Here is a 12,528-nt window from a genome sequence, read left to right as displayed (position 1 = left end):
GCTGGTACTGTAACAAAGTGCAACTTCATTTAAGCTGCTCTGGTGATAAATATTTACTCAGGTTTTATTTGCATGATCTTTCTTTTCTGTTGCAAAAATGTTGCAACTAATTCTGTATGCATTACATCTTTTAGAATGAATTTTTAATGAATATTTCAGCATTCAGTCAGTTCTTTGTAAGATAACATTTTCAGAAATTTTAATTGTTTTAGGCTGTCCACTACCCTGAGCATTGTCTCCTGGCAAAATTTTAAAGTCCTGATCAGTTGAAACAGTGCATTAGTCAGCATCAGTCATTTTTAACAATCATATCTGCTGTTTTTTCAAATTGCTTCTATTCCATGGGTGAAAAACCCATGATCTGATTTAATACTTAGCATTTGTATAGTGGGTTTAATCTTTTAAGCTGTCTACAAACATAATTTTACACTCCCATAAAGTAGGTAATGAGACAATTCCATGGACTTTTAGAACAGGTTGTATCCAAGTGCTTCATTAACTTTTTTAAATTTAGTAATCCTTACAACACCCCAGTGAAGTAAGGGAGTATTATTCTTAATTTATATCTAGGAAAATTCAGGCAGAGAGGAGGTAAGTGACTTTCCCCAGGCTACAAGTTCAGGAGTTCCTGACTCATACTTAGGTGCTCAGCCCACAAGATCACAGCTCTCTATATTTAGAATGTCTATAATTTAATAGAATCATATAATATGAAGGTTGGAAGAGACCTCAGGAGGTCATCTAGTCCAATCCCCTGTTCAAAGCAGGACCAACACCAACTAAATCATCCCAGCCAGGGCTTTGTCAAGCCGGGCCTTAAAAACCTCAAGGATGGAGATTCTACCACCTCCCTATGTAACCCATTCCAGTGCTTCACCACCCTTCTAGTGAAATAGTGTTTCCTAATATCCAACTTGGACCTCCCCCACTGCAACTTGAGACCATTGCTTCTTGTTTGGTCATCTGCCACCACTGGGAACAGCCTAGCTCCATCCTCTTCAGAGCCCTCCTTCAGGTAGTTGAAGGTTGCTATCAAATTCCCCCTCACTCTTCTCTTCTGCAGACTAAATAACCACAGTTCCCTCAGCCTCTCCTCATAAGTCATGTGCCCCAGCCCCCTAATCATTTTCATTGCCCTCCGTTGGACTCTCTCTTTAAATGAAAGTTAAAAAGTATTTTAGAATAAAACTGATCTTAGACCCAGTTAGAAATGAAGGTTTAGAAATATAAATAAAAGTTTATATCCATAACTCTCTTTACCTGTTTCTTTCTTTGCTATTTTCATAGTATGTGTATGGATCCAAATGATGAAATGAAAGCTGGCCTGCTAGCACAGGCTGAATCACCAGAGAACATTTTCCTTATAGGCAAGTGGCAGCATTTGGCAATAACATACTTGCAACAGCCAGAAGGCAAGAAGAATATCCACGGAGAACTGTCACTATGGGTCTCTGGTCAGAGGTAAAGTACACTTCAGAAAATTCAAGCTGTAACTAAATCTTTAAGGAGCCAGCTAGTGGAAACAGACTAATTCCTTAAGGTTTTCCTGGTGAAGAGAGAGAGGTCACTGAGCTAAGGTTCATAGAGGGGACAGTGTTGAGACTTAATTCTTGGGGTGGGAAAAGAGGGTCATTTTGCATAGTGAGTTTTCATCTGCTTTCAGAGTCCATATTCAGCCTAAGGCCCATGCCCCGTACATGACCAATTACCCTCACTGTGATCTTTGTACTGGTTCTGCTCCTCCTGGTCGGGAACCAGTAGAATAGGCAGGACACTACAAGAATTAAGACTGGGGTCAGAAAGGGTACTTGTGTGGAGCTAGTAGCCGGTATCATTTCCAAGGCGCAAGCTGGTAACCAGCATAAAGAAGGCAGTTGATCTGTGGAAGGGAAAGAGGAGTTGTTTGTGTTTTTGGTGCCTTGCTGAGAAGGAAGGCATGTTTATGGGAGGGTTGGGAGGACAGGGCACTCATTTTTTTGAGAATGAGCTGGAGAGGGAGGAGCAGAAGGAAAGCGTTGAATGTCAGAGAATTATCGTCTGCTCTTAATGTGTAGATCCTGGAGGATGTGTAGATTCTGTGTTTGAAGTATTAATACGTGGTCGGTATGCTGCCTTCTAAAATATGATATACTGCAAAGAATTGTGAATTCCTTCCTTCCTTAAAAAAAAAAAAATTTCTTTAGAATCTGTTCAGCAGGCAAGTGACTTGGGAAATCTTCGTTCCGGTGTTAAAATATTAAAACCAGTTGCACAGTATTATTTAGAATTACAAATCCAATTTCAGATTAACTAGTTAGTTGTCTGTGTACAACTGCTGTTTGCTTTAGTGAGAGGTTTTTTTGGCAAGGGTGCGGAGTTAATTCTATGCACCTCATAATTCTGTTGTGTCCCTCAAGCCTTAACAGCAGTTTGCTAATAATTGACAAGGAAGTGAAACTAATAGTCTCTAGGTTCACTATCTAAACTGAGTGAAATGCAAACAGTAAGTAGTATAAATGGTTAAATGCATTATAAATATATTCTTAAAGCTTTTGTAGTAATCTAAGAGGCTAATATGTTTAATTTTATATCTTGACAGTGTATCTTTTAATATTAAAAACGAACACAATCCTGGAAAGTTAATCAAATTTACTGTACTTTGAATATTTTAGGTAGGTTTTTCAAGAACTTTGCAATATTTAAACTCTGCTTTTTTATTTATATTTTAGGAAACGTGAGATCAGTTTAGATTACACTCTACCAAGAAAAACAAGTTTATCTGACAGCAGTAAAACATTTTGTATGGTTGGTCATTGCACATCATCCCAAGAAGAACTGCTACAATTGGCTGGGAAATGGGATCTGGGAAATCTGCTTCTCTTTAATGGTACTTATCTATTTAAAGCAAAAAAATATACATATAACTTTCCATTTAACTTGCATATTTTGAATGTAAAGATCATGTAAATATGAGCGAAACAAACTTTTTAACATGCAATTTTACTACAATAAAAAATAAAGGCTCTACTAAATAGTAAAGAGATCCCTGAATTCAGTGTTGCTTGCATATGAATGATTGTAAACAGTGTGAAGATAGATAATTAGATTTTTATTTTTCTGTTTAGGTGCAAAGATTGGTCCAGAGGAAGCATTCTACTTATACACCTGTGGGCCAGACTTTACCTCTATAATGCCTTGTAAATATGGCAAAGCAATGACTGACTACTCCAAATATATAAGTAAAGACATTCTACAGTGTGAACAAATTAAGGAACTCTTTATGAAAAAGAAAGAAGTGGACACTGGACCTTTAACTGTAAGTTTTTGGTCCAAGTTAAAGCCTGAGTCTTAAACTCTTAGCAGTGCATTAACAAATCGGGGCCTTAAATTACATTGGCACAGAAATGCTGGTCTGTACAAGAGATTTTATTTGTAGTTCTGTTTGTTTTGTGCTCTTTCATTTGAGGCCCTCTCCTCTCCAAAAATGGGAGTTTTCCCTGAGGCCTGATTGATTTCAGTGAGAACTCAGTGGAAAGGATTCCCATTGATTTCAATGGACATTGAGTTGGGCACCTTGTTAGTAAGTAGCAGATGACTTTTGCCCCCTCCATCATTCATCAAGATTATTTTGTCTTCACTTGCTGTTCTGTTAATTGTTAACATGAAGCTTGCAGGTAGAGGCATGCACAACGGGAGGACAAGCAGGGGCATGGGCTTCCATAAAAACCTCCATGTGTCCCTGCAGCCTGGGGAGGGAGGAAGCAGCAGGGCTGCTGGCTGAGCTCCTCCTCTGCTCACCCCTACAGCTACTGCTTCTCCTTCCCTGATGCTGGAGTCCCATTTGTTGCCTCTGCCTCCACCCCGTGATTCACCTCAGCGGGCGATCTGCAAAGCAGGCAGCAGGGCTGGGACTCCAGCATCAGGGAAGGAGAAGTAGCAACTGTAGGGGGGGGGGGGAGGAGGAGCACAGTTGGCAGCCAGCAGCCCTGCTGCTGCTTCTGTCCCCGGGCTGCAGGGACACAGAGTGTTGCTATCTCCTCACTGCTGGGTGTCCCCGCCAGAGGCGTCCCAAGAGTGCCAGGCATGGGTGGGGGGGTGTTCACGCGAACCTTTTGTTTGTGTGTGTTTTTAACATGCCTCTCCAAAAACAGTCAAATTTAAATTCCTGCACACATCCCTGCTTACAGGTATTAGAGGGACTTATAAATGGGCTGGAGGGGAGAGGAGATGGAACAGTGGTGTAGGTGGAATGCCTAATGCACCAGAGTGACACAACTTTTATTACCTTACTTTGTTTCACAGTTAAGGAAGACCTAAACATTTAAATAGCAAAATGTTCAGAGAAATATAGTTGTCTGTCCATGAGTGAGTTGATTTTTAAGACTTGCAGAGGGAAAAAAATAGTAATTTTTCAAATGAAACCGTAGCCTGTTTTTTTAACCCCGTGCAAGCTGCTTCTGTACTCTTTAGCCCTGTCTAGAGTTGAGGGGTGAATTATTTCTTTTATGATAGAAGGTGAATTTTGCTCTAATTTCATTACCTTTTCACCTCATCTAATGAGGCTTCTGAAGTAGTCTCCTGTGTATTAGGCATCATCCTTAAGGATGTTGGTATGTGAGCAGATTAGAAGACCGGAGAACAAAGAGTAGAAGGTGAAAATTGTGTTATAGCAAACCTTTTTATTTAAAGGAGCACCTGTATTCTTCACTATGAGGCACTGCTAAAATTTTCCTTTTCCATTTGAAAAAAAAAAAAGTGAAGCTTGTTTATCCCTTCCACCAATAAATAACCTTTTTTTATTTTTTTTAAATGTACAATATTTCTAAAAGTTTTGGGGGAAAGGTGGAGGGGAAATCTCAGATAGTGACTGCTTTCAGAAAAGGAGTACTTGTGGCACCTTAGAGACTAACAAATTTATTTGAGCATCAGCTTTCATGAGCTACAGCTCACGTGTAGCTCATGAAAGCTGATGCTCAAATAAACTTGTTAGTCTCTGAGGTGCCACAAGTACTCCTTTTTGCGGATACAGACTAACACGGCTGCTACTCTGAAACCTGACTGTTTTCAGAAATCAAATATCCTGACTAAAGCCTGGGAACCACATTGTGTCTCAGCCTCTCAAATGTATATTTAGATATTTTGAGAGAGGAGTAGAAACAAGTTTATTGAAGCTATTGTTTTGTATTTCCTAGGCCATAAGCTTATTCTGTATTCTTTAAGGCAAAGTAAGAACTGAGTAGAAACTGGAACTTTCTTTAAATGTATGTTTTAGGAAAGTCTCGCTGTTGTCTATACCACTTGCTGCCCTGCTCAGTACACCATCTATGAACCAGTTATTAGACTGAAAAGTCAAGTGAAAACTATGCCCTCTCAGAGACCTTTCAGTTCAAAAGAAGTTCAGAGCAATTTATTGGATCCTCATCACCTGAAAATGCTTCAGCCTGTTGAATATAAAACTCTTCAGGGCATACTGCATGAGATTGGAGGAACAGGTGCATTTGTCTTTCTCTTTGCTAGGGTAAGAGTTTTAAACGTTGTTAAAATTTTCCCCCTCAGTCTAACACATCTATTGTGGTTTTAAGACTCAGCTCTCCTGTTAGAATTTTGAAATGCAGTATTCACTTATTTTTTAAAAATTATGCTTTTGACATTATGGAAAATGTAGTTTGTAACATAACCAACCAATGCAATGTGGTTATTGTGCATCTTAAAAGAAACAGGAAGCTGTTGTAACAGCCCATGATTATATCCTGCAAGTTCCTGTGCAAATTATACTTACAATATTTTTTATTTTAATTTGTGTTATTGTACATTGCATCTGACTTTATGGAGGTATTAGCCTCTAAAATATCAAGATATGGCTTGCATTTAAAATATTTTGGAGTTTTATATAATGAAAACGTAACTTTTGTTTAATCTTTTAATTAACCTGTGCCATTATGTTTCTTCAAAAGCCATCCTTATTCACATATAAATATTTGAATTCATGTGTTGGTTACAAACTGCTGTTCCAAAAAAAAAATTTGTTTTGAAATACAGTGGACCTATTCATAGTTCTATTTTTTTAGCACAAAGACTTTGTGTGTTTATAGTGCATGTAATAAGTATGGGACCAAATTCACCTATTTTGTGCACTGTGCACATCTGACAAAGTGGTGCAAATTAGATTTAATGAATCTAAACGTGTTTAAACCTTAAAGGATGCTATCCTGGGTGTGGGGAGGGGCACAAGCAGTTTATAGAGCTTGCTTACTTTTGGGGTAAGCTCTAAATAAAAATAGTTTAACACAAAGGTCTCATCAAAACTAAATCCCTTACTCAGAATGATAATCTTAATCTTAATTTTTTTTTTTAATGAAACAAATCAAGGCAGGTTGATTTTTTTGCATCTTTTGTCTGTCCACATATTGGATCATAGCAGATACAGGGGCTAAAGTGGAGTCCTTGTACTTGGAATGTCTGGTTTCCCAAAGTTTATTAATGTGATTCCAAGACTCATTTGCACAGTCCATCAAATTATTATCTTACTGATAAGTCATATCAATTTGTATGGGAATGAGGCTCTCTGGTGTTCAGGCAAAGTCTGCAATGGAAGTTATTCCTATTAATTTTTACTATGTTACTTAAGTTTTACATAACTACACATTCTACCATACACAATGTTCACACCACTGCAGCATGATTTTAGAGCTGTCAAACAGCACAGGTGTTGTAAATGCAGCATTGTTACATGTACACAACAGCAGAGTAGGATCTGAATGTGTACAAAGTCAGTTGAGCCTTCCTTCTCATACATCTCTGACTTAATTCAAATGTTATGGGTTGTCTGTCATAGGGTTCAGGACTGCATTCCCATTGTTTACTGCTTCGATACTTGTACTGTCTGTTTACTAGCTTTATCCAGCAGCACAGCTGCCTCTACCTCTGTGCTATGTGTAATAGAGTTTTAACACTGGAGCAGACTGCTATTGTTACAGGCAGTCCGCTGTGTTCTAGATCTCCAGGAGCCATAAATGAAGGTGCTTTTATAGCATTTAGGAAGCATCTCTTCCTGTTTATATAAAATACTCACCCTCACTGAGCAGCTGCTGCACATGTGATTTCCCAGAATGATAGGGAGCTGTTTATACTTTTCTGCTCTAGTTTTATTTTTTGGAGCATCTTTTTTTCACTCCAGTCATCTTTGTCATGGGTCTTGGACTTGTTGGAAGATCTTCATTAACTCCATTAGGGATCCTGTGTTTTTAGATAGAATAATGGAATATTATTTCTGTATAGATATGAGACCCTAACTGAGCCTTAAGACAAATTGTAGCCTGGAGTCATGTAATTAATACCTTCTATAGAATATCTATAAATCTGTTCATTACACTAGATCTATCAAAGATGTTTATCACTTGAATTATTAAAACTGGCTTATTTTTAGGTTATTGATATCAGCAACTGTGAAGAGACTCAAGCTTTAGCGCTACAAGTTATACTCTCATTAACAAAATACAATCAACAGAGAATACAAGAGATGGAAAACTGTAATGGATATTCCATGATCCATCAGGTGTTGATCAAACCCAAGTGTATTGTTGGATTTCACATTTTGAAGGTATAGTGCTGTTAAAAATGTTTGTATAGTTTAATTTGGACTATATTGTTGTTTGGAAGATCCTCTATGCTCTTAGTCCTAGATTTGAAGCCCTACTTGGGATGCAGATTTTTGGTTTGGAGCCTGTCCAATGCAGGAACAATTGCTCTCAATCCAGAAACTGAGAGGATGGGTGAAATGAGAGAATGTTACAGAAACCACTTGGGTTTGAGGGGAAAGAAACAACTGCAAATATAATTTTCTATAATTGTCCCCCACTTGGCAAAGTTATTTTAAGATGACAAGCTAAACAGAAGATCAACTTTAGAAACCTACAGGTGAAATCTTAAATCGGAAGTGGAAGCTAAAAATACTATTTCAGAGGGGACTGAACTGACACTGTTCACTTTATGTTATCACAGTAGATGCTGTAGGATGGTTTGGGAAGAGGCGAGGAAGAGTTTGAATAAATCTTGAAAGCAAAAACTCTTATCTATGTAATCCCTTACATGTAGATTTAATAAATCCAGTAATCCTGGTAGCATTTCTTTTGGAAAACCTGCTCTAGGATGGAAATGTTTTTGATCTACTTTGTAGGCATAAGAATTCCTGACAAGAGTATTTGATGGATACGAACATTACTTAAAAATTTTGTTATACCTGGGAGGAAAACTGCAGGGTTCTCCGGGAACCACGGGAATAGGTGTCCTTTGGCAGAGACCATCCCCATGACTGCCTTTGAATCTTTCAGAGCTTCATTTTTGCTTGAGAATGTTTATTTGAAATGGGCATATAATGTATGTGTGCATTGTCCTATTGAGAGGGTAGACTATAATCCTTAAATTCTGTAGACATGTTTTCTGAAGTTGGTCTACAGCTAAGGCTTTCAAAAGTGATTAGTCTTTGGATGGCCAATTTGAGACACCTAAGAGAGACCTGATTTTTCAGAAAGTGCTGTACACCAATCTTCTGAGGATCAGGCCCCTCCTAAAGTGTATCAAATTGGGCACCTAAACTCACTAATCACTTCTGGAAAGTAGGCCTGGTAAGCCATAAAAAGCTCTCTGGGCTTTCTGATTACTAAAATGCCTTTTTAAGAGGGGGAAAAAAAGATGAGGGGTTTCTATAAATTTCCTAGAATCCTAGAAATGTAAGACTGGGAGGTCTAGTCCACCTCTAATTCAGTGCTGACACAGGATTAAGTATACCTATAAGAACGGCCATACTGGGTCAGACCAATGGTTCATCTAGTCCAGTGTCCTGTCTTCCAACAGTGGCCAATGCCAGGTGCCCCAGAGGGAATGAACAGAACAGGTAATCATCAAGTGATCCATCCCATCACCTACTCCCAGCATCTGGCAAACAGAGGCTATGGACACCATCCCTGCTTTTGTTGGCTAATACCCATGGATGGATCTATCCTCCATAAATTTATCTAGTTGTTTTTAGAACACTGTTATAGTCTTGGCCTTCACCGCATCCTCTGGCAAAGAGTTCCACAGGTTGACTGTGCACTGCGTGAAGAAATACCTCCTTTTGTTTGTTTTTAAACCTGCTGCCTATTATGTTGCATCATAATTCTAGAAAAGATGCAGATAAGGATGGCCTGGAAACAACTCTTCTTAAAATATGGATGGATGTAATTGTGGTCTTCAGTACTCCAATCAAAACCTCAAGTCCTTTTTGTTTTTCTGTTTTAAGACACTTCTTGAAGGATGCTGCAGTGATGAGATTCTTAATATAAATGAGAGCGGACAATTCATGCTTGATGCAGATTCCATTGCAGTAATACAAGATATTAAATTGCTAGAAGAGTTGCTGCTTGATTGGAAGATATGGTCTAAAGCACAGGTATTTACCTTCTTTATACAGATAAATAAAATGGATTCCTATCTAAGAAAAGTACAGTACTTCCTTTTTGTCATCATCCTTACTTAGTTTGAAATTGCTCTCTACATACTAGTTTGGCGATTTGAACAGCTACCAAAATAGTCTGTACCCAGAATAAACCTAAATATAGCACAGATCTTCATGATTGCTTTCAGTGTTATAGCAAGGGTATAATAGCAAATCCTTCAATTTTGTTATACATTTTTAGAGAGAGAAGGGTGGTGAGGTTATCTTTTATTCAACCAGCTTCTAATGGCAAGAGAGACAAGCTTTCAAGCTTACATAAAGCTCTTCAGGTGACCTGAAAGAGAGAACCTCACCCACCCTGTCTCCCCAATACTCTGGGACTAATACAGCTACAACAATACTGCATACAGTGATAGTTTTTTGATGTTTTTCATTAACTTTGCAGAACTTGGTATAGATGTTAAAGGAATCTCAAATTTTAAGGATTAAAAACTAAATTATGCCCCTTAACATGCTTCTTCTAGGTCAGAGTTTGGAAGAAAATTTTAATTTTCCTCTTCCTTCTGTGCATGCGAACTCTGGTAAAAAGCATCTTGATTCAGTTAATGCTTCATATTACCGTCTTAATCTGTTGAAAGTAGGATAGCATAGCCTATAAAATAGAGAGATGGGGAGATAGTAACAGTTCTATATTTGATGCTGCTTGTTTTGTACTATTATTTGTTTTTGTTTTTTTAGCAAGGTGTTTGGGAAACTCTTTTAGCAGCTCTGGAAATCCTTATCAGAGCTAACCATCACGAACAGATGTTTAACATCAAACAACTGTTGAAAGCTCGAGTGGTGCATCACTTCCTGCTAACATGTCAGGTTCTGCAGGTACTTTTAATCTTATCTATTATTTTGTGCTTGGAAAATAATTCAGTTTAAACTAAAAACAAAGTGCACCTCATTCTTCAATGTTTTTAATTTTACTTTTCTAAGTGTCCCCATAAAGATTAGTCCTTCCCCCTTCTTACCCTCTAGGAGGCATTATAAAGTAGTGGTATTTTCACCAGAACACATCAGTTGTAAAGGTCATCGGTGGTTGATGCAAGATCCTCTAGTACCCCCAATGGCTGAGTGTAATGCCACCATTCCTGCCAACCTCAGGAGCAAGGGATGTGGACTCTGATTCCTATACCCCAGAACATTGCCACTGGAATGCTAAGATGGTCCTTCTATGTCAGTGGCTTTCAAACTTTTTTTCCTGGGGATCCACTTGAAGAAAATTGTTGATGCCTGTGACCCAACAGAGCTGGGGATGAGGGGTTTGGGCTGTGGGAGGGGCTCAGGGCTGGGGCAGAGGGTTGGGGTGAGGGCTGCGGGGTGGCACTGGGAATGAGGGGTTCAGGGTGTGGGAGGGGGCTCTGGGCTAGAGCAGAGGGTTGGGTTGCGGGGAGGGGGTCAGTGCTCTTGGCTGGGGGTGCAGGTTCTGGGGTGGAGCCGGGGGTGAGGGGGTTGGGGTGCAGGAAGGGTTCCAGGTTTGGGGGGGCTCAGGGCTGTGGCAGGGGAATGGGGCACAGGGTCGGGGTGCGGACTTGTCTCTGGTGGCTCCCAGTCAGTGGTACAGCAGCAGGCTTCCCACCTGTCCTGGCACCATGGACCATGCCACACCCTGGAAGTGGCCACCAGCAGGTCTGGCTCCTAGGCAGAGGTGCGCTACTCTTGCCTGCAGGCACCGCGCCCCCAGTTCCCATTGACTGGTTTCCAGCCAATGGGAGTGCGGAGCCAGTGCTCGGGGCAGGAGCAGGGTGCAGAGCCCGGGGGGTGCAGAGCCCCCCGACCTAGGAGCTGGACCCACTTCTGGCCGCCTTTAGGGTGCAGTGTCGGAAAAGATAGCCACTACCCTGTCTTAGCTGGGCAGCACTGCCGATGGGAATTTTAACGTCCCGGTTGGTGGTGCTGACCAGAGCAATGCGACCCAGTGCCTTACATGCCATGACCCAGTAGTGGGTCACAACCCATGGTTTGAAAAACACTGTTCTATGTAATATCAAATATGTATGAGATCTTCCATACTGAATATCTGTCTAGCTTTACTCTCAAATCACTGTTAATGAAAAGCACAGGTAGGGCTAGTGTTTTTGTAATCAGCCCTTATAAGTTTTCAAAAGGTGGTTTAAACTTTATTTAATGCATAACCATCCGTCACTTTTATGATTTCCTAAGAAAACACAATGATACAAATTATTATAGCATATCCTTGAAGGGGTATGACTATAATATACCTCTTTAAAATATACCGCTATGATTCTCATTCCATTTGAATAAAGAAATATGGATTTTTTTAAATGGCTTGACTTGTTTTCATAATCTGAAGTCAAATATTGCCACAAAACAGGAGTACCTTTCTTTTAACTATAGTTGCATGCCTCTTAAGAGCATTAATTAGAACATGACATGAAGCTAGATGACTTATTCCTTACAGATGTTCTATTTTATCTAATCCCATTTTTCCTTTACCATACTCTTCTTAATTACCTTCTCCGAAAACACATGCCCAATATTTACCTTATACTTCTTTATACTGCTTTCTTTAGTCACTTTTTCCTAGTGATTTCATGTGTCTGTTAAAAGAAAAGGAGTACTTGTGGCACCTTAGAGACTAGCAAATTTATTTGAGCATAAGCTTTTGTGAGCTACCGCTCACTTCATTAGATCCACTCCTGTTCTTTTTGTGGATACAGACTAACATGGCTGCTACTCTGAAACATGTGTCTGTTGTCACTTCTGTTGCAGCTGTGCATAACCTCCTAGTTTTTTTTTTTTTTTCTTAGATCATGTTCGCGAGTTGAAGCCGATTATGTAAGGCACTGCTCACACTTCTTTACATACTTTTCAATATCTTTGATTCACATCACTTCCTCCCCTGTTAGAGAGAATTACCTCAAACTCTCTTAATCCTTAAAGCGACTGGGAAGAAAATGACATTTTTTCACCCCCATCTGCTTCTAATGAATTTTGTTTTACATCTGACTCTCATAGGCTGTGCTTCCCAGTACAGAACCATCTTAGTCTGTCTTGTACAGCACTGAACACGTTGTTAGCACTTAACAATTTGATCTAACCAATGC

The 12,528-nt window shown here is 39.5% G+C and overlaps 1 protein-coding gene across 2 annotated transcripts in view; it reads left to right on the top strand.

Annotated features, from left to right (window-relative positions):
• Nucleotides 1–12,528, top strand: part of LYST (lysosomal trafficking regulator) — a 129,398-nt gene that overhangs the window by 32,963 nt on the left and 83,907 nt on the right. For both annotated transcript variants that reach the window (XM_077813449.1, XM_077813446.1), the window contains exons 13-19: nucleotides 1,288–1,461; nucleotides 2,709–2,866; nucleotides 3,105–3,295; nucleotides 5,252–5,497; nucleotides 7,406–7,579; nucleotides 9,260–9,409; nucleotides 10,154–10,291. In XM_077813449.1, the coding sequence (XP_077669575.1) occupies nucleotides 1,288–1,461; nucleotides 2,709–2,866; nucleotides 3,105–3,295; nucleotides 5,252–5,497; nucleotides 7,406–7,579; nucleotides 9,260–9,409; nucleotides 10,154–10,291 (1,231 nt within the window). The remainder of the gene's footprint in view (nucleotides 1–1,287; nucleotides 1,462–2,708; nucleotides 2,867–3,104; nucleotides 3,296–5,251; nucleotides 5,498–7,405; nucleotides 7,580–9,259; nucleotides 9,410–10,153; nucleotides 10,292–12,528) is intronic.

The sequence above is a fragment of the Eretmochelys imbricata genome, chromosome 3 (genome assembly GCF_965152235.1).
Source record: "Eretmochelys imbricata isolate rEreImb1 chromosome 3, rEreImb1.hap1, whole genome shotgun sequence".
In the NCBI taxonomy this organism is placed as follows: domain Eukaryota; kingdom Metazoa; phylum Chordata; order Testudines; family Cheloniidae; genus Eretmochelys; species Eretmochelys imbricata.
Note: the sequence above shows the minus strand (reverse complement) of the source record. Positions and strands in the feature narration are given on the sequence as shown.